The sequence below is a fragment of the Sorex araneus genome, chromosome 3 (genome assembly GCF_027595985.1).
Source record: "Sorex araneus isolate mSorAra2 chromosome 3, mSorAra2.pri, whole genome shotgun sequence".
Lineage (NCBI taxonomy): Eukaryota > Metazoa > Chordata > Mammalia > Eulipotyphla > Soricidae > Sorex > Sorex araneus.
Window position 1 is genome coordinate 236,780,501 of NC_073304.1, and position 25,772 is coordinate 236,806,272.

At 65.0% G+C, this 25,772-nt stretch overlaps 2 protein-coding genes across 8 annotated transcripts; both read right to left on the bottom strand.

Moving 5' to 3' along the window:
* Positions 1–718: 718 nt before the first annotated feature.
* MRPL38 (mitochondrial ribosomal protein L38) lies at positions 719–6,212 on the bottom strand. Its single transcript, XM_004615660.2, has 9 exons — positions 6,055–6,212; positions 5,780–5,959; positions 3,980–4,114; positions 3,688–3,896; positions 2,275–2,347; positions 2,124–2,169; positions 1,384–1,542; positions 1,049–1,185; positions 719–967 (listed from the first exon to the last, which is right to left on the bottom strand). The coding sequence occupies exons 1-9, from the start codon at positions 6,119–6,121 to the stop codon at positions 831–833; spliced, it is 1,143 nt and encodes a 380-aa protein (XP_004615717.1). The 5' UTR covers positions 6,122–6,212; the 3' UTR covers positions 719–830.
* A 1,113-nt stretch (positions 6,213–7,325) lies between these two features.
* Positions 7,326–25,553, bottom strand: FBF1 (Fas binding factor 1). 7 transcript variants are annotated; one of them, XM_055131605.1, is made up of 30 exons: positions 25,460–25,531; positions 23,687–23,751; positions 22,971–22,998; positions 22,325–22,366; positions 21,766–21,823; positions 20,548–20,602; positions 20,069–20,122; positions 18,587–18,704; positions 18,235–18,282; positions 17,877–17,975; positions 17,140–17,275; positions 16,914–17,047; positions 16,595–16,733; positions 15,893–16,291; positions 15,550–15,627; positions 15,290–15,378; positions 15,153–15,211; positions 14,694–14,831; positions 14,520–14,620; positions 14,236–14,442; positions 13,759–13,866; positions 13,456–13,595; positions 13,245–13,363; positions 11,766–11,888; positions 11,459–11,644; positions 10,797–10,973; positions 10,574–10,711; positions 9,361–9,478; positions 8,200–8,288; positions 7,328–7,808 (listed from the first exon to the last, which is right to left on the bottom strand). In XM_055131605.1, exons 2-30 carry the CDS (start codon positions 23,687–23,689, stop codon positions 7,725–7,727), a joined length of 3,267 nt encoding a protein of 1,088 aa, XP_054987580.1. In that variant the 5' UTR covers positions 23,690–23,751; positions 25,460–25,531; the 3' UTR covers positions 7,328–7,724. The 7 variants fall into 7 exon arrangements, with proteins under 7 accessions (XP_054987584.1, XP_054987580.1, XP_054987577.1 ...); XM_055131602.1 differs by having other exon boundaries at positions 23,687–23,755; positions 25,430–25,500; XM_055131604.1 differs by having other exon boundaries at positions 23,687–23,755; positions 25,460–25,479.
* Positions 25,554–25,772: the final 219 nt, after the last annotated feature.

The window sequence follows — 25,772 nt, forward strand, 5'->3', positions numbered from 1 at the left end:
GTCCTGGGCCCCCTGCCTGCAGAGCCACAGGAATCCCGGGCCGTCGTCTCCAGCCTCACTCAGCAGCACTGACGTGGGGGTTTGGGCGGGGGGCATGGCCAGCAACAGGGGTCTACAGCTGCTGGCTGCAGAGCAGAGTCCCGGGCTGGGGGGGGGGAGCGCATCACCCCCCCCCCTGTCGGGAAAGCCTGGCTCCCCAGCCGGCCTCGACGGGCGCTCAAGGGTGCAGGACTCAGGGAGGTCCCCTGGTGACATCGGTGAGCCCCCACTGGGAGGAGGCCTGGGTGTTTGTCAGCTTTAGCTTTTTGGCCACACCCAGCTGTGCTCAGGGATCACTCCTGGCGGGGCACAGGGGACCCTGTGTGGTGGCGGGCAAGGACCCATAACCCCACAACCGCTGTGCCCCCGCCTGGCCTGTCCGGAGGCGGGGCCTCGGCTCTGTCTCCTGTTCACTGAGTTTCCGGAACCGAGTCAGGGGCTCACACGTAGCCTCCAGGCAGGAAACAATCGGAGAAGCGGAACCAAGGGGCCGGGCTTCCCGGACTCCACTAGCCGCGAGCGAGGCCAGAGGGTGCAGCCCCGCCGTGCTGCGTGACCTGGTCGCCAGCCGGGGGCCACGCCCACCTGAGCTCACCTCCTGTGGCAGGGTCCCCCCCTAGCCCCGGGAGGGAAATCTCCCCGGGCCTCTGGGTGCCCCCAGACGTACAGTGTCAGAGCAGCCAGGGAAGAAATTCTCTTTATTCCCCTCCCGTCCCTGCCGGCCACCGCACGCCCCTGGTCCCAGGGGGCGGGTGATGGTCCCCGAGTGGCCCTTGGGCCCACAGCCCCGCTCAGTAGATGCCGTAGGTGGGCTCGTGACTGTCCCGGTACCGGTCCAGGTAGCGCAGCGGCTGCTGGTGGGGGAAGCGCTTCTGCTTGGGGTGGTACGGGGGCGGCCGGACGAACTCAAACACGGGCTCCCGCATGTCTGCAAGCAGCGTACAGGTGCCGCGGGGCCGGCCCAGGAGGGGCCTCCCACGGCCGCCCCCCCAGCCTGCTCCGCTCTTACCCAGAAGCTGGTGGAAGACGTGGGTGACCGACTCATCCCAGCGGCACTGGAAGAAGGCCAGGCCAGCCGGGGTCAGGGCCTCCTGGTGCTTCTTGTAGAAATGGAAGGTGTGGAAGGTCCGCTGGGCAAGCTGGTAGCTGGGGGCACAGGGGGCGACCTGTGGTCGGGGGCGCTGGAGGCCCGCCCCCCCGTACCCCCAGAGCAGAGGCAACCGGAGGAGATCCTCGGCGCCTGCCCACCACCAGCGCCCCTTTGGGAGGCTCAGGGCCGAGCCGGAGGGAGTCAGCGAGACCTCCTGGAGGGCACAACCTGACTGGGTGCGGGGTGCGGATTACCAGGGCGCGGGCCGGGTGTCCCCCGAGAAATCGATGGGCTTGTCCTGCTTGAAGAGCAAGAAGACGAAACGGTGGAAGCCGGTGCCGCGGGCAGGGAAGGGGGGCAGGTAGGGACACGTCTCCTGGCCTTCAGTCACCCTGCAGTCCGGGATGTTGGTGCTGGTGGCAGGACGCGCAGCCGTTAGTGGCCGCCTGGGGGGGCAGCGGCCCCCCCCTCACTGACTCACTCGATCAGACATTCCCAGGGCGGGTGATGCTGGGGTGACCTAAGGGGCGGGAGCCCCAGGTACAATGTGTGTGTGGGGCAGGGCGGCTCTTGCTTGCTCACAAGCCTGTGGAACGCCCCTGAAGCTCGAGGCTTGTGAGGGGCGCAGGAGGGGCTCAGGGCTGCCGGTGGGGCCCAGAGACGGGAGGAAGGGAACGAGGCGAGCCCAGCACCCCCGCACTCCTGGCCCTCGGGGCTGCTGCGCCCGGTCCCAAAGGGGGGCTCTGGGGTCTGTGCTGACATCTGTCTGCCCTGGCACCCCAGATCCGCCTGCAGTGGCCTGCCACAGGGCTGGCGTCTGCAGACGAGTAACAGTGCCGGGAACTGGCCTTCTGGTCACTCCCCGGGAGTTCTAAGGCCACTGGGAAACCAAAGGAGGGAGAAGCGAGCTAGAGGGCGGGTCCTCCACCTCCCGGGGCCAATCCGCGTGTGGGAGCCATGATTTCCGGTGCCTGGCCACGCCCCCGGAACTCACACCAGCCAGTGCAGGTACTCGGCCTCCGGCTCCAGCAAGTGTCCATCTGCCAAGGAGACAGCCCGCTGGCCTGGGGAGCACCCGGGCCCCCGCGGCCCCGCCCAGCTCCCCAGGGCCTGGCGTGTGGGGGGAGATGGGCCCCGACACTTACCCAGGCTGGTCAGCAGCAGCGTCCACAGGGAGCCCTTGTCGGCCTCGTAGGTCACCTCTGGGGCCCGCGCAGCCTGGTGGGAGATGCGGGGAGGGTACGGACTCGCCGGTGGGGCAGACCCCGTTCCCCGAAGGCGCTGGGCGGGTGGGCAGCTGGGAGGGGTCCTGCAGGCTCGAGGAGTGTGTGTGGGTATGGGGGGCTAGGGTGAGTTGGGGGCGCAAGCTGCTTCTCTTCCCTTTTATATTCTCTTTAAAAAAAAATTCTTTTGAGGGGGCCAGAGCGATAGCACAGTGGGTAGGGCGTTTGCCTTGCATGCGGCTGACCCGGGTTCAATCCCCGGCATCCCATATGGTTCCCCAAGCACCGCCAGGAGTAATTCCTGAGTGCAGAGCCAGGAGTAACCCGAGCATTGCTGGGTGTGACCCAAAAAGAAAAAAAAATTCTTTTGTGACGGGGCTGGAGCGATAGCACAGCGGGTAGGGCGTTTGCCTTGCACACGGCCGACCCAGGTTCGATTCCCGGCATCTCATATGGTCCCCTGAGGTAATTACCCCAGGGGTAATTCCTGAGTGCAGAGCCAGGAGTGACCCTGTGGATTGCCGGGTGTGACCCAAAAAGCAAAATAATAATAATAATTCTTTTGTGGTTTTGGAGCCACACAGGGAGGTGCTGAGGGCTTACTCCTGACTCTGTGCTCAGGAACCAGTCCTGTGGTGCTCGGACGATAGGGGATGCTGGAGCTCAAACCAGGTCAGCAGGGTGCCAGGCAGTCGCCCTGCCTGCTGTGCTCTCTCTCTCCAACTTCTTTGTTTTTTTGAGTATCTGGCAATGTATAGGGTGATTCCTGGCTCTGCACTCAGGAATTACTCCTGTCAGAGCTTGGGGACCATGTGGGATGCCAGGGATTGAACCTGGGTCAGCGGTATGCAAGGCAGACGCCTTCCCAGCTAGCCGTACTACCGCTAGGACCCAAGCTACTATGTTCTTTCCTTTCTTTTCAATTTCTGAGCCATACCTGGTGATGCTCAGGGATCCCTCCTGGTGGTACGTGGGGGACAGGAGTGCAGGGGACAGAACCCAGGTCAGCCTCATGTGAGACAAACACCCTACCTGCTGTGTATCGTTCCAGCCCTGTCCTTTTCCATTTCTTTGGTTTTCAGGCCACATTTGGCAGTGCTCGGGGGTTACTCCCGGCTCATGGACTCGGGACTGAGTCCTGGCGGTGCTCGGGGGACCATATGGGATGCCAGGGATCGAACCTGGTCGGCCGCATGCGAGGCAGTGCCCTACCCGCTGCACTACCGACCCATCCTTTCTAATGATCACGGTGTCGGCCACGACAGATTAAAGGGTGACAGGGAGGTGGGCTGTCATCCGTAGAGCCCTGGCTTTCAAAGTGGAGTGTGGCTGTACCTCGGTGGGTGTGACCTCGTTGCCATGGTACACAGGCATCAGATGATCCTCCCCAACAGCGTAGGCCACGTGCAGGGGCACGTAGGGCACAAAGGTGGCGCCGTGGAACAGGTCCCGGTAGAGGCCGTAGTACTCGGCCAGCCGCTGCTTGTGGTACGGGCCGCAGGTCCGCTCCCACTCGGCCCGCACCTCCTCCAGCGGGATGCTCGCTGCGAAGGGACGAAGGGACGAGGGCAGCTGGAGGCGGGAGAGGCCGGGACACCCCTCGCCCGGCTCCTGGGTCAGGGCTCACCTGTGCCCAGGCGGGCGGCACGCTCGGCCTCCGCGCTGGCCCGCAGCTCTCGCAGGAGCTGCTTCCGCTCCAGGAGCTGCTGGGTCCGGCTGACCTTGGGAGGGGGCAGCCCAATGTCAATCTTGTCTTTGGGATCTAGAAAGCAAAAGCAGGTTGGAGAGAGCGGGGTGAAGCCCCCCTCAAAACTGTCTGTCCCTGGGGCTTGAGAGACAGTGCAGTGGAGGGGGGTGCTGGCCGGGCCTGGCCTGGAGCTGACCTTGATTAAATTTTGGTACCGTGGAGGGTCCCAGCACCGCCAGTAGTGGTTCCCGAGCACAGAGCCCTAGGCACTGCCAGGTGTAGCCCCCAAACCCAAACCACCATTGCTGTCCCCAAAAGCTGCCTGTCTTCAGCTACTTGAGCTGAGGGGCTTTCTCTGCGTGACACAGCTCAAACAGCTGTGGCGGGAGTTCACTCAGCAAAGGGACGGAAGTGGAGACTGCAATTGTTGGACCCTGACCAGAATCAGGAGGACGTTCCAGGGGTGCTGCCTTGCAAACAAGACTGTGTTGTAGCTGCCCACGGCTAGGAACTCTCAGTGAACTGGGCTAGGGTCAGCATGTCCCAATGTAGTCGCTTTTTGTTATAGATGAACTGGGTCATGGTTGGATGAAAGTTAAATAAATACCTTATTGGGCTATTGTGTAAGTTTGCCTAAGTTTTGATGTGGAACTTACTGGAATTGGGATGTAAAGATTTACAAGGTGGTCTGATTTGCTTCATCGGTAATGGGGGCCATTAGACTACAAAATAACATGTAATTTAAGGTGTTTTGGTCTTACGTATTTTGATCTTATGTACTCTGAGGTATGCTACGTTTTGATCGTTAACCCAATAAAAAGAAACTGCAAGAGCTGCTCTTGGCCACGGAGCTAGAGAGCCGTGGCCCTCGTGCTTGACCTGCCTCTGTGCCTCTGACCGACTGATTGACTGTTCATGCAGCACCAGTGGCTAACCCCTCGACCACATCACACCGTCAGTCAAGGACACCCAATTCTAGCTGGGAAGCTCTTCAAACTTACATCCTTAGCAGATGGGGCTGCCAAGGCCGGATGCACTCCCCAAAGATTACTGGGCAGACTGTGAGCAGACTCTGGGAACTTGGGTGAAAATTCACATTCTGGGGCTGGAGCGATAGTACAGCGGGGCGGGCACTTGCCTTGCAAGCAGCCAAGGTTGGATCCCTCCACTCCGTACACCCCGAGCCCTGCCAGGAGTGAGGCCTGGGTGCAGTCAGGAGTAAGTGCTGAGCATCAAGGGTGTGCCCCCCCCTCCAATTAAAGTTTGTATACTGTATGTTCAGGGCATTAATTTTAGGAGGACTGAGTGGTGTTCTACCTCCAGAGGGGAGGAAGGGCCAGGAAGTCAGAGACGGGTGTAGTAGAAACATCTAAGGTGACCCTTCAGTAGGAACTTTAAGATGAAACATTGGGGGGGGGGGTTGTGGGATGAGATGCTCAGGGGTTACATTACTCCTGGCGATGCTCGGGGAACCATGTGGGGTGCCGGATCGAACCCTGGAGGCAGCCCCTAAGATGGGACTTTACTAGTTGCTGTAGTTTCAGCTATTTTCTAACATGGGGAACCAAAAGAAAGAAAAAACCCTTGGACCCAGAAAGATATTAAAAGGGTTAAGGCGTTTGCCTTGCACGTGACTGACTCGGGCTCGATCCCCTGAGCCTCGGAGTCCCGTGTGGGCACAGAGCCGGGATAAATCCTGGCCCCAAACGACACGGTCCCGTGCGCGGGCGGGCAGGGCACCTGACTTCTCGGCGAAGTGCTCCCGGTACGTCCGCCACCAGTGCGGGGCCCGCGCCTCCTCCTCCGCCCGGCGCCGGTAGCGGCCGAAGCTCCGGTACTTCTCCAGCCGCTCCAGGTTGCTCACGTCGATGTCCGCGTTGGGCATCGGCCCCAGGGGGGCGGCCCGGCGGCTCAGGGCGGCTGCGGACAGAGCGGGGCGTCAGGTCGGCCGCGGCCCGAGCCCCCGGGGCGTGGCGACGGCGCGGACCCCAGCGCCCCGCTCCCGGCTCGCTCACCCGCGGTGCTGAAGCCCGGGCACCTCCGACCTGCGCGCAGCGCGGCCCGCCACCAGGGCGCCGCCATCTTTCCCGAGGCGGGCGCAGGCGCGGCGCCGCCCCGAGGACCCGAGCAGAGGTGGCCGAAGCAGTGCCTGAGCGCCGGGCGGAAGTCCCGCTCGCGAGGCCACGCCCACCTTGGAGTTGGCTCCGCCCTCCGGGCCGCCGGAGGCGGGGTAACCTGGGCCCCGCCTGCCTGCCGGCCTCTGTGGCCACGCCCACCCAGGAGTTGGCTCCTCTGGGCCGCCCGTGCGGGGCGGGGCGGGAGGGAACTTGGGTCCCGCCTGCCTGCTGGCCTCTGGCTACCAGGGGCGGCACTGGGCAAATTCACTAGTGCCCCCGAAGGTGGCACCCGGAGCCCCCAGGAGCGGAACGGCAACCCTACATGGACTGTTTTGGTTTGGCCACAGCTGGCGGTGCTCAGGGATCACTCCTGATAGGGCTTGGGGAATCTATGGGATGCCTAGGGTTGAACCCAGGCCGGCTGCATGCAAGGCAAGTGCCCTCCCCGCTGTCCTATGGTTCCGGCCCTATGCATTTTGGAGTTTCATGGCCTGACTCACGTTCTAGATTGTGTGCGACCTTGCTTGGTTCTCCCTTAGAAACATGGCGGGTGATAATTACAGGCTTGTGAGATGAAGTAACACATCTGATGCATTCACTGTACAGTATGTTAGCTGCCTCCCATCACTGTGATGGGGGGTTGGGGTTGGGCCATACCCGGTGCTGTTCAGGGGTCACTCAGCGTGGTCAGTGCCAGAGATGGAACTGAGGTCCCTGCAGGCAGACAAGCACCTTCCCTGCTGTTCTCTTTCCCGCCCTGCTTCTGATGACTGCTAATGTTCTTTTATCCACTCCTGGGCAGGACAAAGTGTCCTGGGGCTATTGTACCCCTCTAAGCCCTCTGGGCTTGCATTGCACGTGGCAAGTCCAGCAGGGCCTAGGCACTTGTGAAGTGGGGGTGACAACCCCCTTCCCCTGCAGGGCTCGGGGTGGGCGTCCTGCCAGCAGCCGTAGGCTGTGGAGTGCTCACTTCTAACCAAGCCCCAGGCCGGCAGGGAGAGGCCCATCGGGAAGGGCTGTCGACAGGCAGAGGGTGAGGAGAGGGGTCCGAGACAAAGGCGGCACAGTGCTGCAAGGCTGCAGGAGCGAGTCCCGAGGTCAGTGGCACCACCCACCTCCCACTCCGCCCTGCCCTCTTCACACTGAAGGGAGTGGACAGATGGCCCCGGAGAAGCCGCTTTAGGAACGACTGGTTTTATTCGAGTCCATCTGTCCCAGTGGGCTGGGCACAGGTCGCCCTGGTGGGTGGCAGGGCTGCTCCCCCTGCTCCCCCTGGCTGGGGGGTAGGGGTAAACTTCCCCTCCCCGGACGCAGCTGCAGCCCCCCTCCTCAGAAGCAGGCTGCGCTCGGACCCCGCAGGAGGGGAAAGGCACTTCCGTGGCGGCTGCGCCTGTCTCCCGAAACTGGCTCCCAGGAAGGGGAGGCTCTGAGAGGCACTGTGGCCCCACCGGGGTGCGCACGGAGGCATCTGAGTGGCCCAGCCGAGTTGGGGCAGTGGCTCCCCGGGCACCTCTGGGCCTCTGCCCCGGGAGGGGTGTCGCAGGCCTGGATGGTTCGAGGCGGCTGCCTCAGGCCGAGTGGGTGCTCAGGTTGTAGGGGGCGGCCTTGAGGGTCTGCAGGAAGAACTGCTCATTCTCCAAGAAGTCGTGGTCCTGCAGGGCAGTTACAGGTCAGCAGCTGGCTGCTCCTGCACCCGCCTCTCGTGACGCTCAGGTTAGGGGACCCCCGGTGCCACCCAGCCCTTTCCCGCTGCTGCCCAGCTCGGGGAGACAGAAGCACAGGCTCTGGGGACCTGGCAATGCCTCTCCTCACAGGAAGTGACTTGGCTGCTTCCAGCCCAGGAGCTGGAGGTGCCTGGGCTGCGGTGGGGTCACGGGTGCACCAACTCGGGGGTGAGGGGCTCAGGGGTGCAGCTGCTTCACAGACAGCCAGGCCAAGGGCCCCTGTAGCTCGCCGGGCAGTGCCCTTTCTCTTTCCCTGGGGCCCCGAGGGGTACCTGTGTCAGACGCAGGCGTGGCCCTGGGCCCCTGCTGGGGTGCTCACCTGCTCAGCTGCATGTCTCAGCAGCAGCAGCTTGGCTTGAAGGTGTGCGGGGCCGGGGGCTGGTGGCTTAGGAGCAGGCACGGCAAGGGCTGGAAACAGAATCACGTGCAAACAGTTAATGGACGTGGAGACGTGCTCCAAATCCTGTTTCCGAGTGAAAAACATTCAAGGTACAAAACAACACACTGCAGGGCCGGAGTGACAGCCCAGCGGGGAGGCCACTTGCCTGCATGCGGCTGACCCTGGTTAGATCCCCAGCACTCCAGAGGGTTTCCAAGCCCGCCAGGAGTGACCCCTGAGCACCGAGCCAAGAGAGTAAGCCCTGAGCACCACCAGGTGTGGCCCCTAAACCAAAATATAACCAAATAAACCAAAAATAACATAGTGAGCTCAATTTTTTTGGGTGCTGGGACTGGACCACAAAACATCAGGGGTGTGGTCATGTGTCTGCTGAGCCATATCCTGGCTGGATCTCAGCCCTAACACACGCACAGACACATGCATGCGGCAGTCAGCCAGACGCTGCATTCACACCGCCCGTGACTTGGTATGTGCTGAAATGTCTCAGGCCAGTGGAGTGGAAGATTTTAACACTTTTCCTTCTTCATTTTTTTTTTTGGCGGGGGTGGGGGAGTTTGGGCCACACCCAGCAGTGCTCGGGTGATGCTTGAGAGACCCATGGGCGCCAGGATTAGGCTCACACAAGGGAACTAACTGCCTTGACCCCCGTGCTCTGGACACCCCACACACATCACTTGTATGTCAGGAGGGAGGCGGCCCAAGGGCCGGGCGCGGCTCTACCTGCAGGAACCCCCAGGCCACCCCGCTGCTTTGAGCCGCCGCTGTGGCAGAACCCGAGCAGCCCCAGAGCACTATGGGGTGCATCCCTGCGAAAACACAGAGGAAATGAAAGAATAACAAGGCCACTTCATTTGTTTGGGTTTGGGGTCACACCCAGCAGTGCTCGGGGCCGACTCCTGACTCCGTGTTCAAGGGTCACTCCTGGCAGGGCTTGGGGACCATGGGGGTGCCGAGGACCAAACCCGGTCAGTTGCTTGCAAGGCAGGTGCCCGTTCCCCTCTACCACCCTCTGATCCCAACAAGGTGAGTTTAGAACCCAGCTGGGCGGTCAGGTGACACCTGTTCCTTCCCGACACTCACCACTCAGGCTGGGCGCTGTGGGGCTCAGGGCCTTGGGGAGCAGCCCTGCAGGGCAGGAGGGCAGGTCCTGTCGGACACGGTCCAGCTGCAGCCTCTGCTGGGCCAGACTCAGGTGCTCCTGTTGGGAACGAGGAGAAGTGTGGTGAGGGGGCTGGGGGGGCGCCTGGTGTGTGTTGTGTGTGTGAGGTGAAGGCTGTATGTGTGTGGTGAGAGTGCGTGTATGTGTTGTGTGTGGGGTGTGTGGGGTGAGTGTGTTATGGGTGTGTGGCTGTGTGTGTTGTGTGTGTGCATGTCTGCAGCAGCTGAGCCTTGCCTGGTGCACATGTGTCTGTGTGTGTGTGCATGTCTGCAGCAGCTGAGCCTTGCCTGGTGCACATATGTATATGTGTGTGCATGTACGTGTGCATGTCTGCAGCAGCTGAGCCTTACCTGGTGCGTGTGTGTGTGCATGTGTGTGTCTGCAGCAGCTGAGCCCTGTCTGGTGCATATATGTATGGTATGTGTGTGTGCATATGCGTGTGCATGTCTGCAGCGGCTGAGCCTTGCCTGGTGCACATATGTATGTGTGTGTGCATGTACGTGTGCATGTCTGCAGCACCTGAGCCTTACCTGGTGAGTGTGTGTGTGTATGTGAATGTGTGTATGTGAATGTGTGTGTCTGCAGCAGCTGAGCCCTGTCTGGTGCATATATGTATGTATGTATGTGCATATGCACGTGCATGTCTGCAGCGGCTGAGCCTTGCCTGGTGCACATGTGTGTGTGTGCATGTGCGTGTGCGTGCCTGCAGCAGCTGAGCCTTGCCTGGTGCACATGTGTGTGTGTGCATGTGCGTGCCTGCAGCGGCCGAGCCTTGCCTGGTGCACATGTGTGTGTGTGTGCATGTGCGTGTGTGCATGTGCGTGCCTGCAGCAGCTGAGCCTTGCCTGGTGCACATGTGTGTGTGTGTGTGTGTGCCTGCAGCGGCCGAGCCTTGCCTGGTGCACATGTGTGTGTGTGTGTGCATGTGCGTGCCTGCAGCGGCCGAGCCTTGCCTGGTGCACATGTGTGTGTGTGTGTGCATGTGCGTGTGCGTGCCTGCAGCGGCCGAGCCTTGCCTGGTGCACGTGTGTGTGTGCATGTGTGTGTGTGCCTGCAGCGGCCGAGCCTTGCCTGGTGCACGTGTGTGTGTGTGTGTGTGCATGTGTGTGCGTGCCTGCAGCGGCCGAGCCTTGCCTGGTGCATGTGCTGCTCCTGCTGCCGGAGCCGCTCTTGCTGCTGCTGCACCAGCTGCAGCCGGGCCTGCTGCTCGGAGCGCATGTGCCGGGCCTCGCGCAGCGCCCGCTCCCCCTCCTCGTACTTCTCGGATGCCACCTGCAGGGGCACCGGGTGGTCAGTGGGAGGGCTGCGGGGGCGCGGGCGTGGGGAGAGCCGCCCCCACCTGCCCGCCTGCCGCCACCTGGCTCATGCTCTCCACCTCCTCGGAGCGGAGCCGGAGGCGCAGGGCGGCAGCGCTGACCCGCTCCTTCTCCAGCCGCAGCTCCTGCCGCTCCCGCTCCAGCGCCTCCCGCTCGGCTGCCAGCTGGTCCTCCTTGGCCCGCAGCTCCGTGGCCCTGACCTTGAGCTCTGCCTGCTCCTGGGGACAGAGCCTCAGCTGCCGCCTCCTCTCGGGCAGGGGGCGCCGGGTCCCACCTTGACCTGGAGGCCCACACCTGGGGGCTGGCCCTGCTCAACTCCTGACCCCGGTGTCCTTAGGCCTAAGCTGAGGGCCAGCGGGGGGGGGGGGGCTCAGGAATACAGAACATGGGGCCCAGTTTGGCCTTGACACCAAAATTCCAAAACCACCTCATTCCTGGCACCACAGGCTCCCCCAAGCACCCCTGGGAGTAACTCGAGCATCTCCAGTGTGGCCCCCGAAAAAACACTCCACCAGGAGCAGGCCGGGGCTGGGAGCTGAGGCGCTCTGCCTGCCGGGAGCCGGGTTTGGTCCCCAGCGAGCACTCGCGGGGGTGGGAGGCCAGAAGAGCTGAGAAGGTGGCGACCGGGGGGAGCGCTCTGCAAGACTACGGTTTGTTTCTGCCGTGGAGCACGCGCAACCCCAGCCGGGGCGGGGCGCCCTACCTTGGCCAGGCTGAGGAGGGTGCCCTCCCGTTGGCTGTCCACCTGCAACGCCCGCTCCACCTCGCGCTCAGCCCGCTCCTTGCTCAGCTTCTGCTGCGCAAAGAACTCGGCCCACTCGGCCGCCAGGCGCCGCCGCTCCTCCCCACACTTGTGCATGACAGACTTCTGCTCCTGCAGCAGGGCGCTCTGGACAGGCAAGGGCACGGGTGGGCCGGGCGAGCGGCGGCGGGGCGGGGCGAGCCAAGCAGTGACGGGGCGGGGCGATGCAGGGGCGGGGTGAGCAGTGACAGGGTGGGGCTGCGCGCACCTTGGCCTTCTCCAGCTCCTCCCTCTCCATGGCCATCTGCTGGCCCAGGGCCTTCCTCTGCTCCTCCAGAGCGCGCTGCATGGACTCCGCCTTGGACTGCTCAGTGCTCATCCGCCAGCGCTCCTGTGGTAGCCAGGGCAGGGCTAAGAGCAAACCCACCCCATCTTCCCACACCCTCGCCCGGATTAGCCCAAAATGTGGGTCCCTGGGTCGACCCGCTGGGCTCTGCTGCCAGGTGACAACCTGGGTCCCACACCCAGCATCACAGGTTGTGACCCCACACTGCTGCGGGCCTTGAGTGGCAATGCACCCTCAGCTTATTGTCTGAGACAATTGCTGGGAGCCCCCCCACCTCAACAAAAATCTCTTCAGTGTGGGGGCTGGGGGGAAAATCAAGTCTCTTCTGGACCCGAGGAAGTGATCCCTTAAGTTCCCCTCTGGTAAACGAAGGTCTTGGGAAACGGCTGAGGCGGCAGAGCCACCTGATACGGGTGTGGGGCTCAGCCGCCATCCCGGCACCCTGGGGTGGTCCTGGTGATCCAAGCACTGAACTAGCTGGGTAGCTGGCATGGGCCCAGGGGGGGAGGGGTTCCCCCATCGAATATCTCTCCGCAGATGCGCGTGTGTAGGACAGACATGCCACAGGGGCTCGCCCTGCCTAGAGAGTAAGTTTTCCTCTTCATTTTGCCTGCAGGTGACTGTCCTTGGTGGCACTGTCATGTCCAAACGCAGTTACAGAAAGGAGCTGGGCTTTCTGGCCCAGGGAAGGGGCTCCGGGCCTCACCCACGGGGGAGGTGCTCTATCACGGGTCACATTCCAAACCTAGACTGCCTCAAGACCGAGGCCGATCCTTGGGGATCAAAGTCCTGCCAGAGTTCCAAAGTGCGCCTGGAGCCCAGAGAAAAAACAAAGGGCAGAGTGCAGGCTCTGAGGTGGGTCCCCAACATCTCAAAGTCCTCCAAGCACTGCCAGGAGCCACTTTTCTTTGTGTGTGTGTGTGTGCTTTTGTTTTGTTTTTTTGGGGCCATACACAGCGATGCTCAGGGGTCACTCCTGGCTCTGCACTCAGGAATCACTCCTGCGGTGCGCAGTTGGGGCCGTGTGGGATGCTGGGGACTGAGCCTGAGCTGGCCACGTGCGAGACAGCTGTCCTCCCCTCTGTACTGCTGCTCTAGCCCTGCCAACCCAGGTTCAATCCCTGGCATTCCATATGGTCCTCCAAGCCCTCCACAGCGTTCTCAGAGTACAGTCAGATGTACACCTGAGCACTGCCCCCAAACCCCAAAAATACAAAAACATAAAAGCCAAAAAAATAATGGGATAAAACCTCCAAAGTATTAGTGGGCGGTGGCCAGACGGACTCCGCGTGCTGTCAGCAGGGGTACTGGAGCGGGTGAGGAGGGCAGCGGGGTGAAGTGAGGGGGTGCTGGCGGTGGAAGGTGAGCCTGGCAGAGGCAGGCGGCAGCCCGGGCCCCCACCTGCTCCAGCTGCCGGCTCTGCTCGTTCAGGCGCGTCTCCATCCTCCCGATGACCTCCTGCAGCCGGCTCCGCTCCTCCTCCATGTCCCGCTGCTCCCGGGCTAGTCTCTCCTGCAGCACTGGGCAGAGCGGCGGGGCACTCAGCGCCTGCGCCCCGCGCCCCGCGCCCCGCGCCCCGGGAGAGGCGGGAGGGCGGCCGTCCCGCGGGCACCTCGGAGCTGCTCGTCCCGCTGCCGGATGCCCAACTCCCGCTCCTGCGTGGCTGTGAGGTGCGAGGCCTCCACGCGCGAGGACAGCTCCTGCAGGTTGTTGGAGAACACCTCCATCTGCTCGATGACGCCATTCAGGGACCTGGGGAGGGCAGGGGCAGGGTCAGCCCCAGGGGTACACGCACGCCCCAAACCCGGCCAGGCCCCGCCCTCTCCCCTGACCCCGCCCATCCAGGCCCCACCCATCAAGGCCCCGCCCCATCATCCTGACTCCACCCCTCCCGGCCCCGCCCCCGCGCACACACCTCGTGTGGGAAGTGGCGCTGGTGACGGCATCGATCTCACGGTCCTTCAGCTGCTTCAGTCGCTGCAGCTGCTCCTCGTGGTCCTTGCGCATCTCCAGGATGGAGGCTCTGTGGGCAGCCGAGGGGGGTTGAGCCGCACAGAGGAGCCCCGGCACGCCCCGCCCCCTCCTGGGCCCTCGATCTGCTCTACACCGCAAGGGGTACCGGGCCGGGAGGAGGCCGGTGCCACCAGGCCCAGGGTGTGCCCAACTCAGCGTGCTCCGGGCCCCTCTCTGACTTTTGTTCTCACCTATAAAGATCCGGGGCCACACCGGGGACTAGTGGGCACAGACCCAGCCGGAGCATCGGCCGGTGAGCAGCTCACTGACGCCTTTGGGCCTCCCCAGACATCCAGGGACCCCCCCCCCCCATCACGGGGAACCATGAGTCCAGGGGCTCAGCCCGTGCCAGGTCCACAGCCCGCCCCGGGCCCCTCACCGCTGCAGCTCCCGGAGCCGCTCCAGCTCCTGGTCCTTCTCCTGCAGGGTGGCGGCCAGGCGCCGCTGGTGCTGGGCGCTGAGCTCGGCGCAGGCCTGCTCGGCCTCCTGGCTGTGCGCCAGGCACCGGGCCGACAGCTCCTGGTTCTCCCGCTGCAGCCGCTCCTCCCGCTGCTGGCAGGACGTTTCCAGGACCTTGAGGCGGTTTCTGCGGGCACAGCACGCGGCCGTGGGCTCAGGGCGCTGGCAGCAGGGGTGGCGGGTGGGCGGGCGCCGCGGCTGTACCTGTGCGCGCTCTCCAGGAGCTCCAGGTCGGCCTGGTGGCGCCGCTGCAGGCTCTCCAGCAGCAGCTGCTGCTGCTCGCGCTCCAGCTCCAGCTTCCGCACCTGGGGGCGGGCGGCGGGGGGTGCTCAGCCCGAGCGGGGTCGCCCGGGGCGACAGCCCCCTGCCCCCACTCACCTGGGTCTCCAGCTCGGCCTGCCGGGCCTGGCTCTGCAGCAGCTGGGCCTGGAGCTCGGCCGCGCCCCCCTGCAGCTGGGCCTGCGCGGCCGGAAGCTGCTTCTGCGACCCAGGGGCCGGCACCAGGCTGCGCAGGGGCTGAGGAGAGACACCGGGTGACGCAGGGGCCACGCGGGTGGTCTGGAGGGCACAGCCCACCTCTCCAGCACGCCCCTCCCCCGCAGGGGCAGGGCAGGGGTGCAGCAGGAGCTCCGCGCCAACCCGATGGACCCAGGCTGACTGCCCCCGAGGCTCCACAGGGACCCAGGGACCGCAGGGCGGGGGGGTGGGGGACACCGTCAGCCCCGGGAGGCCGGGAGCCAGCAGGGGCAGCAGAGGCTGCCGGAAAGGCTCAGCTGACAGCTCGAGGCTGGGCGCGAGGCTGGGGTTCTGCACGGCCTCTGCGCGGGCCCCTCCTACCTGGGAAGGCACAGAGGGCTCTGCGGGCTCCAGGAGGCTCCGGCTGCTTCCCGCGGGCTCTGCAGGGGGAGGCCTGTGTTTGGGGGGAGTCTGGCTTCACTCGGCTCCAAGTGCCCCCAGGAAAAGTGGAAACCAACCTGGGCTGGGGAGGCGTCCGGGCGCGGCGCCCTGCTCCGGGTCCCCTGCACCGGGGGCCGCGGCAGCCTGCCTGCGGGGCGCGGACGGCCTGTGGGTGGAGCGGGCTGGGCTGAAGGGGTTTCTTGGGGGCGGGGGGCAGGTTCATGCAGAGCGGGTGGGGGGGGGAGGGCAGGAGACAAGGGCTGGGCCACCAGACACTGGAGGGACCGGCTGGACTCGGCCTCCACCGTGTCCCTACCCTCGCCCCGACTGGACGTACCCCAGGGGTGCTGGCCTGGCGGGCGGCTCCTGCAGTGCCGTCTCTGGGACCCCCTTCGGCGCACTGGCCATGCGTGGGCTGCGGGAGTGAGGGTCCAGGTGCAGGAGGAGGCCAAGCTGGGAGGCCCCAGCCCCCATGGGCATCCGACCCTCAGCCGGCCCCCCTGCGGGACCTGCCCCCTGGGCACGGGTCTGGGGTGGTGCCTCGGGAGCCCTCGTGCCCAGCACCCCGGGCACAGCAGGCGGCCACGGGTGACTGGCCACAGCCCAGGAGGCAGGGCCGTGCTTGTGGGTCCCACTCGAGGTCATGGTCAGGTGCCGCCCATGGCAGCCCAGGGCCGTACCTGGCCGAGTAGGGAGGGCCGGCGGCAGAGCTGGGGCCCCTGGAGGCGGCCGCGGGGTCGTCTCTGGCCAGGCCCTGCGCCCGCTTCCGAGACAGAGCGTGGCTCAGCCAATCCTCCGTGTCCTCGGCGTCCGACGCTCCGGGCCGGGGAGCCGGGCCGCCTTTGGTCGGGGACGCCGGGCTCTGGGTGGGTGCCCGTGGCCCCGAGGTGGGCCGGCCGGGGGGTGCCCGCTGGCTCCCTGCAGGGGGCAGGGCCCCTCCGGCGTCCATGCTGGGGCCGGTGGGGGACAGGTCCCCGTCATCGTCCTTGAGGCCCAGCCAGTCGGCACCTCCCTTCCGGGGCTGTGCGGGGCCGGGGCCTGGCTCTCCCTGGGGGTCCGCGCCGCCCTCCGAGAACCTACTTCAAGACACAGGAGTGGGGGCTAAGGCCGAGGAAGAGGCTCGTCGCCAAAGCCGGGTGTGGGGCCCAGGACCCCTGGGGCGGTGAGCAGGGCACTGCCTGAACCCAAGGGACAGGCCCGGGGGTGCCTCGGGGAACCCCCCAACCCCCACGGGAAACAAGACCCCAAAACTCAAACCGTGCCGGCCCACGGTGTTCACGGCCTGCGCCAAGAGCCTGCACTCAGAGGACCCTAGCCGCGATGGCCCCCGCAGCTCTGGGGCGGAGGGCACGCCGTGGGGGTGCGCAGGACCACCCGCTCACCTGACCGACTGCCGGCGTGGCTGGCGGCCTCGGGCGGAGCCCACGGTGGGCTGGTATGCCCCGAAGGTGAAGTCCTCGTTGGCCCACGGCTCTGCCTTGTCTGCGGGCGTGGGGGCCGGGGAGCTGCCACCAGGGCTGGCTGCAGAGCAGAGAAGCTGGTGGCTCCGGGGGGTGCCCGTGTCAGCCCGCCCCACGCGGTCAGGGGCGGAGGCTCTGGGAGGCACTTCCCACCCCCCCACAGTGGGTGGCTGCCAACGGGGGTCCCGGGGCCCTGGGGACAGGCCGGGGGGCCTACTCCTCCTGCCGGCCGTGTCCTCACCCTGTGGCCGCTGGTACTTCTTGTCCAGCTTGAACTCGCGGCGCTCCCCAGTGGCCGGGCGGCCCAGGAGGGCGGCAGCGGGGCTCCGGCCCAGCAGCTCGTCCAGCTTGGAGCGCGCGGGGCGGGGCGCTTCCCTGCGGGGGTGGGGGGGGCGGCCTGTGTGTGGGCAGCACTGACCCCCCCCACCCCTCCCTGAAGCTGCAGCAGCCCTGCGTCAGCTCCTTACTGGTCCCCCAGGGGCCTCCGCTCCGCCGGGGGGCTGTCTCCGAACTCCAGGGTCGCCATGACGTCATCCCCGTCATCAAACAAGTCTTGCTTCTTGCGGACGGGGGTCTCGCCCGGCGTCAGGGGCACAGAGGGGCCTGGAGGGAGAGCATGGGACACAGTGCCACCGCCCGGCCCCGGCCAGGTTTGCGGCGTGCGTGGAGTGTTGGGGCCGGAACCCAGCACGGAGCACCCGGCCGCCAGCCCCGGCCCTACTGCAGCGCGACCCCCTCGCTCGGGTGGACTCAACACACCCCGGTTCAATATCTCAGGGTTTTTTTTTTTTTTTTTTTTTGGGTCACACCCAGCGATGCTCAGGGGTTCCTCCTGGCTCATCACTCAGGAGTCACTCCTGGCGGTGCTCATATGGGATGCTGATGCAGGGAATCAAACCCGGGTCGGCCGCGTGCAAGGCAAACGCCCTACCTGCCCTACCCGCTGTGCTATTGCTCCAGCCCCAGATTGTTCTTTTTTTTGGGGGGGATGATGGCTTTGGGCAGCAGACTGCCGCCTCCGCGCTCAGGAGTCACCCCCGGTGGTGCTCAGGGGACCATACGGGATTCCGGGATCGAACCTGGGCCTGCCGTGTGCAAGCAGGTGCCCTCCCCACTGTGCTACTGCTCTGGCCTGCAATCGGACAGGGGCCACAGGGACCCTGGCTCTGTGGTCAGAACCCCAGAAGCGAGCTGCCCCTCGTACCTGGATCCCGGACCGGGGCTGGGATTTCCGTCTCCACCAGAGGCTTCTCGGCGCCGTCCTCCACGTCAGAGAGGAGCCCTGCCAGGGGATCCTCCACGTCTCACGGCGGGAGGGAAAGCGCAGGTCAGCTGGCAGCACGGGCGGCTGACGCTGGCCCCGCGCCCTGAGCACAGCTAGGGACGTCCGCCACCAGAAGCAGAGGCAGAGAGAGGGGACGTGCCCATGCACCCGGCCTCCCTTCGTCACCAGAGCTTGGGGGCCAAGTCGGGGTCCTGCCACCTTCTCCTGGTCAGAGCCCGGGGACCCCCGCCCTCCTGGCACGCAAATTACAGGCCCCCAGCACGCAGGGCCCCGGTACCTTCAAAGGAGAACTTTCCAGGCGGCTTCTTGCTGGGAATGGCGCCCCCTGCAGGCCGTGAGAAGTTGCAGTTACATGGGCCTCTGGCTGTGGCTGTAGCTGTGTGTGTGTGTGTGTGTGTGTGTATACTGAGGGGGGTGTGTGTGTACTGAGGGGTGTGTGTGTGTGTACTGAGGGGGGTATGTGTGTGTGTGTGTGTGTGTGTACTGAGGGGTGTGTGTGTGTGTGTGTGTGGGCTTCCCTGCCAGCGGCCGTGCGGGACTCAGAGGGACGGAACAGCCACAGGAAGCCTCTATCCGCCCGGGTCCTCCTCCCCGGCGCCCGTGTGGCCTCCTCCCGGCCACCAACGTACCCGCTGCCTGGCGGTGACCCGGCAGCTCTTCCTCCCTAGGCCCCTTGGTGGCTGCTCGACCGGGCGCCAGCGCTGGTTTCCGCAGCCCTAAGAGGTCAGCGTCCATCTCGTCCAGGTCCTGGGAAGGCGGAGGGAGGCCCCGTCGGGCTCAGCGCCTGGAGCCTGGGTGCAAGCCCCCGTGGGAGAGACGGGCGGGAGGGCGGGAGCCTGGACAGGCCAGGGTGGAGGAGAGGGTGGGGCGGCAGCGTCAGGATGGGGAGGGGGCACACGCCCGAGCGGCTCTGGGCGCTGCTCGCCAAGGCCGCGTTCGCTGCAGAGCAGGCTGGGGGGGCTGGAGCAACAGCACAGCAGGGAGAGCCTCTGCCTTGCATGTGGCTGACCCGGGTTCGATCTCCAGCCTCCCACACTATCCCCCAGCACCAACGGGAGGATCCCTGAACTCAGAGCCAGGCGTGACCCCTGAGCACCGCTGGGCGTGGCCGGCCGGGGCCCCCAGGCTCCTGAAGGGGACAGCTGCCGGAGGGGGCACGGTCTAGGGAAGCGGGGTGCCCCTGTGGCCACCAGGATTACGACAGGGAGGAGAGGCACCGGGTCTATGCAGCGGGTGGGACCCCAGCCCGGCAGAGGGGAAGGGGGCCAGGTGGGCACTGCAGACCTGCCAAGGGTTCAAGGAGCCAGTTCGGGCACCCCCAGGGCAGGACTGTGTCCAACAATGCAAGGCGGGTGGGGGGGGAGCCTGGGGACAGGACCCTCAGGGTGTGTGGGAGGCACGTTTGGTCCGGTTCAGGGCGAGACCCAGAGTCACCAGCGATGGCTCCCGGAACGGGAGGGTGCCGTGGAGGGGTGAGGGGGAGGCTGGGGGGAGGCTCGGGGGCGGCGCGGGGCCCGGGGAGACGCCCCAAGGGCTGCCACAGCTTCGCCTGGGGGAGCCCTGGCTCCAGGCCCCGCTCCGGGTCGCCCAGCGCGGCTGGGAACACAATGAACCGCAGGGGCTGAGGCGCTTGGCTCTGCACCCCACAGACCCCAGTTCAACCCCCACGTACGGTCTCTGGAGCATCACCAGGGCTACTCCTGAGCACTGTGGGGCACGGCCCAAACACCCACCCACCCCCCACAAAAGAAGCTGAAGCTGGTGCCACGGTGTGATCGTCCAGCAGGGAAGGCGCTGGCCTTGCGGGCGGCCGGCCTGAGCCGGGTCCCCGGAGTCGGCCCTGAGCACTGTTGGGTTTGGTCCCCAAAGAATAAATAAACGAAAAGCAAACAGACCTATTCTTCAGGCCTGGCAGGGGGCAGACGGGGGCCGGGTCCCCTGTGCTGGCAGGCAGAAGAGGATGTGGGGGGGCTCAGGGCGAGCTCTGGAGGGGACCCCCAGGGCTCCAGGGCCAGCCTGAACCCCGCAGCTGAGCCAGAGCTGGAGGGGCAGAAGGGAAGGCGGGGACGGGGGCAGCCAGGCGGGCGGGGGTCCCGGGGGGCCCTACTCACCAGGGACTGAAGCAAGTCCTGGGGGTCCGCCTCAGAGACATCAGAATCCTGCGCCTGGAGGGGGGGAGGCAGGAGTCAGGGGCTGGCCCGGGGGCTGCGGTGGAGCCCGCAGGGAGGAGGGGGCGGGGAAGCAGCCCCTCGAGCTCTTTCCCTTGGAAGTCCCCCCATGCGGTCCTGGGCTCAGAGCTGGCCTGAGACGCCCATAGGCAGCCTCAGCCCGCCCCCCCGCCCCCTGCCCCCGGGTGCACGAAGCTTCCCCCTTCCAGCTCCGTCTGGGGGTCCCCAGCACCCCCAGGTGCCACCCTGCTAAGAACAAAGTGGCTGGGTCAGAGCTAGAGATCGTGTGCACAGAGGCAGGCTGCACTAGCCTCGTACCAGGCCAGCCCCGGTTCCACCCCCGGCACCCACAGGACCCCCTGAGCTCTGCCGCTGTGGGTCCCCCTCCCCCACGGAAGCAGCCGCGGCCGGCCCGCGCTCACCTTAGCATCGGCCAGGCCCGCCACGGCACCGAGGGCACTGGCTCCCAGGAGGGACCTGCAGAGGGTGCAGCTGGCACATGCCCACGCCCACCGGGCACCAGCCGGTCCCACGGAAGGAGGCCGCGTCCACGCAGACCGGGGCCCGTTCCCTCCCGGAGGGCAGGGGGAGCTGGCCCTGGGCGGCCAACTGCCCCAAGGCAGGAGGGCCGCGAGCAGCCGCGCACGCCAGAGCCCCGACACTGGCTGTGGCCCCGCCGGAGCCCCTGAAACCTCACCCAAGCACCGCCAGGTTTTGCTTTCTTAAATTTTGGAGGGGCCACTCCTGGCAGTGCTCAGGGCTGACTCCTGGCTCTGTGCTCAGGGATCACTCTTGGCCATGCTCAAGGGATCAGCAGGATGTGAGGGTCGAACCCGGGTCATCTGTGTGCAAGGAAAATGCCCCGCCCACTGTCCTATCTCTCTGGCCCCCACCAGGTTGATTCTGATTTTACTTCTGTGGCTTTTGGGTCCATTCCCGGTGGTGCTCGAGGGCTCCTCCCAGCTGCAGCTCTGGGGGACCAGGCGGTGATGGGGGCAAATCTGGGGCTTCCGCATGGGAGGGCCGGGCCCTGTGAGCTCCTGAACTGTCTCGCCAGGTTTGTTCCCAACAGGGGAAGAAAGGGCCGTGGGGCAGCTCAGTGGCTCAGGCACGGCCTGGCACCCGGGAGAGGGGAGGAGAGGGAGGAGGAGGGGAGGGGAGGAGAGGGGAGGGAGGGCGGGGAGAGAGGAGAAAGGAAAGGAAAATGGGAAGGGAAGGGAAGCAGAAAGGAGCATCCTCGACCCGCCCGGCAGCTGGGCCCGGGGCTGCGGCTGTGGCCCCTGAAAACGCATGTGCTTGGGGCTGGGGCCGGAGCACAGCGGGAGGGCGCCCGCCTCGAAGGCTGGCCCAGGCTCCACCGGGCATCCCGCAAGGCCCCTGAGTCGGGAGTAAGCCCTGAGCATCAGGGGTGGGGTCGGGGGTCCAGGAGAGAGGGAGACAGAGACAGAGAGACAGAGAGACAAGGAGACCAAAAGAGACACAGAGAGAAACAGAGAGACAGAGAGACAGAAAGAGAGAGAGATAGAGAGAGACAAAGAGAGAGACACACACACAGAGACAGAGCAGAGAGAGAGACAGGGAGGGAGGGAGAGACAGGGAGAGAAGGAGAGATGGGGGGAGGGAGGCTGGCCAGGACTTACCCGGCTCTGGGCCTCTCGGGATGGGGAGTGAGCCTGACGGGCTGCTCCAGGGGGCTGCCTGCAGGGGACAGCTGGCGTCAGAGGCTGTCCTGGCCAGGCGGGGGCTGCGCAGGGACCCACCTGCTTCCTTGAGGAACCGCATGAGCCCGGCCCACCCTCCCACGAACGCAGTTCATTTGAAAATGATTATTTCAGTATTGGGCAATGCTCAGGGGTTACTCCTGGTGGGCTTGGGGGACCCCGAGGGTGCCGGGGCTCGAACCCAGGTTGGCCTGCACAGCAAGCCCTCCCCACTGTGCTACTGCTCCGGCCCCGAAACGATGAGATGTCCCCCAAGGTAGACGCCAGGTGTGCAAAGCACAGACGGTCTGACTCGTCTTATCTCTCCCGTCCACCCCGGTGAGTCGGGGAAAGGGGACTCGGGCTTCTCTGGCCGGGAGAGCAAGGAGGGTCCGAGGAGCCGTCTACAGGCACCCACAAGTGCACACTCAGAGGGAGAAGTCTCAAACATACCCGAGCCCAGAAGGCCGCCCTGTAACCCTCGGGTGGGGGCACTTACCGTCATCTTCCAGCAGACCCCCCAGGACGTCGTCGATGGAGCCTGCCGAGGAGGAGGGCACACGGTCAGAGGCAGACGCCTGGCCCATAGCAGGTGGGGCGTCTGCCTTGCACGCGGCCGACCCGGGTTCGATTCCCAGCATCCCCTATGGTCCCCCAAAAACTGCCAGGAGTAATTCCTGAGTGCAGAGCCAGGAGTGACCCCTGTGCATTGCTGGGTGGACCCAAAAAGCCAAATAAGAAGGCCTGGTCCAGGCGCCGGGGCCCCTCCCACTCACCGCCACCTGGGGAGAGGGGAGGACTCGGCCAGGGGAAGCTGGGTGGGATCTTTGCTCAAGCTGAGGGCAGGGGCTGGACCGAGAGCACAGCTTTGCACGAGGCCGACCCGGGTTCGATTCCCAGCATCCCCTATGGTCCCCTGAGCACCGCCAGGAGTGATTCCTGAGTGCAGAGCCAGGAGTGACCACTGTGCATTGCCGGGTGTGACCCAAAAAGAAAAAAGAAACCAGGCGAGAAGGCGAGCGGGGGCTGCCCACACCTTCCAGGCAGACACACGCTCTCTTCCTCCCCACAGCCTCCGGGACCCCCTAACAGGGGCTCCCAAACAGGGGCGGGGACCCCCAAGCCACCGCGCCCGCCCGACTCACCTTTCAGTCCCTTCCTGGCCTTGGGCGCCTGCAGGGGGAACAGCAGGGTAGGTAAGTGGTGAGCGCGGCTGGACGCTGCTGCCCACTGCCCCGGGACACGGGCCCCGCGTTCCTGGGGGTCCTGAGGCCGGAGTGGGCCGCAGTGTCCCAGGGGCGGGCTGAAGTCCCTTCCACTCCCCCAGACTGCTCAATGGCCCTGCCAGTCAGGAAGTCAGCTGTGCATGACGTCAGCAAAATCTGCTCTCAGGGGCCGGGCAGTGCAGTGGGCAGAGCGCTGGCCTTGCATGTGGCCAACCCGGGTTCGATCCCCGGCATCCCAGAGGGTCCCCTGAGCACCCCAGGAGTAAGCACTGAGCATTGCTGGGTGTGACCCAAAACCAAAAGAAACAAAATCGGGGGCTGTAGTGATAGCACAGCGGGTAGGGCGTTTGCCTTGCACGCGGCAGACCCGGGTTCGATTCCCAGCATCCCATATGGTCCCCCGAGCATCACCAGGGGTGATTCCTGAGTGCAGAGCCAGGAGTAACCCCTGTGCATCACCGGGTGTGACTCAAAAACCAAAAAAAAAAAAAAAAAGAAACAAAATCTGCCACAGTTCACCGCACTGCACCAGGGACCCCACCCTGGTCCCTGCCACCCAGTCAGGGTCCCGGGGCGTTAAGTGAGCCGCGGCGGCAGTCCCCAGGATTCAGACAGGTCCCTCTTCGCCCTCCTACCATCTCAAGGCTCTGGCGCTGGCGGGCGATGCTGCCATTGGAACTCTGCCCGCGTCAGACGTGCCCTCCCTGAGGAAGCAAATCACAGGGGTCGCTTGAAAAATGATGTTGTGGGGGTCAGAGAGATAGAACATCGGGCAGGGCGCTTGCCTTGCACACCGCCGACCCACGCTCAACCCCAGCATCCCGGATGGTTCCGCCAGGAGTAATTCCAGAGCTCAGAGCCGGGAGTAAGCCCTGAGCTGGGTGTGACCCAAAAAGAATAATTAAAAAAAAAAAAAAAGATCTGAGAGTTGGAAATTAAGTATAGCAGGGAAGGCACTTGCCTTGCAGGCGGCCAACCTGGGTTTGATCCCTGGTACCCCATACGGGCTCAAACCTGCCAGGAGTGATCCCTCAGCGGAGCCAGGAGTAAGTCCTGAGCCTATGGGTGCAGTCCAAAAACTGAAAATATATAAATAAGGGCTGGAGCAATAGCACAGCGGGGAGGGCGTTTGCCTTGCATGTGGCCGACCCGGGTTCGATTCCAGCATCCCATATGGTCCCCCGAGCACCGCCAGGAGTAATTCTTGAGTGCATGAGCCAGGAATAACCCCTGTGCATCGCCGGGTGTGACCCAATAAGAAAAAAAAAAGTAAATAAAAACGATGTAGCTTTTTTTTTTTTTTTGTCTTTTTGGGTCATACCCGGCAATCCTCAGGGGTTAGTCCTGGCTCTGCACTCAGGAATTATTCCTGGTGGTGCTCTGGGGACCCTAAGGGATGCCAGGGATTGAAACTGGGTCTGCAAACACTCCTGGCTGTTCTATCACTCCGGCCCCAGTGCTGGCGCTGTGTTGGGAGAGATGCCTGAAGGGCCCAGAGCGGGTGCTGTGTGCGAGGGAGCCCCAGCTCCACCCCTGAGCACCGTGGGGGAGGTGCAGCCTCCGGAGTGTGTACCCCAAAACCCAAAGAGGGGATGTTAACAGTGTTTAAGTGAGAAGTCTATTGAGGCATATTTCCCTTGACCCATTAAAGGGTGAAACCCTATTTCCAGGGCTCAGAGAGACAGTGCGGGTGTTAAGGCACTTGGCTGGCACACAGCTGACCCAGGTTCCATCCCCAGCACCCAGACGGTCCCCTGAGCCCTGCCCAGGGTGAGCCCAGGGTACTGCTGGATGTGCCCGGAACAAAACATTAGAAAAAGAAATGAGTCAAGTGCTTTCTGTGCACCCGTGAGGTGCACTGCCTTGGCAGCTGGCCCAGGTCTGATTCCCCAGAAGCTCAGACTGTCCCGAAGCCCTGCCAGGAGCGATCCCCGGGCAGAGCCAGGACGACGCGGATGCAGCGTGTGGCCCAGCACAAACAGAAGGTGGGCGCAGGTGGGTGAGAAGCCGTGCTTGGGTGACTGGCTCAGTGAGGGCGTGACGCTGCGAGAAGGAGCGGTCCTCACCCCGCACCCGCGGTGCCCAGCTCCGAAAGAAGATGCTTGCACTCCCGCCAACGCGAGCACTTTACGGCCGAGTCTGGCCCAAAGAGCGGATGTGGTCACTGGTCACTCTGACTTCACCCGGCGGGAACCCGGCCCACCCGCTAACGGGGACCCGTTTCCCTGGCGATGCCCGACCCCGCGGCCTCTCTGGGCACCTGGACGCGGTCACCCCCTGGCCCGCCTCCCGCGCCGCCCGCGCCAGACTCCTGGGCGTCCTCCCCGCCCCGCCGCGCCCCGCCGCGCCGCGCCCCTGGAGCCCCCGCGGGTACGCGCCATGCCCCTCGGAGGCGCGGCCGCTGGGACCTGCCCCGGCCACCGCTGGAGGTCCTGCTCCTGCTCCGAGGCCTCGCGCGGCCCGGCCTCCCGCCTCGGGACTCCGCGGACGCCACTCGGTCGCCCCGCCCCGGAAGCGCAGCGGAGCGCGAGGCACCCTGGGAGTTGTAGTCGGCCGCCCGCTCACCGGGTGCAGCCGGAAGCAACGCGCCGCCCAGACGAACTACATTTCCCAGGGCGCCCCGCGGCGGCCGTTAATCCGGGCAGGGCCGACCCGTTGCTAAGGAGCTGCTGGCCAGCCACCCCGAGGGGCCCGCGACTCAGAGCGGGGGGTCTCTGTCCT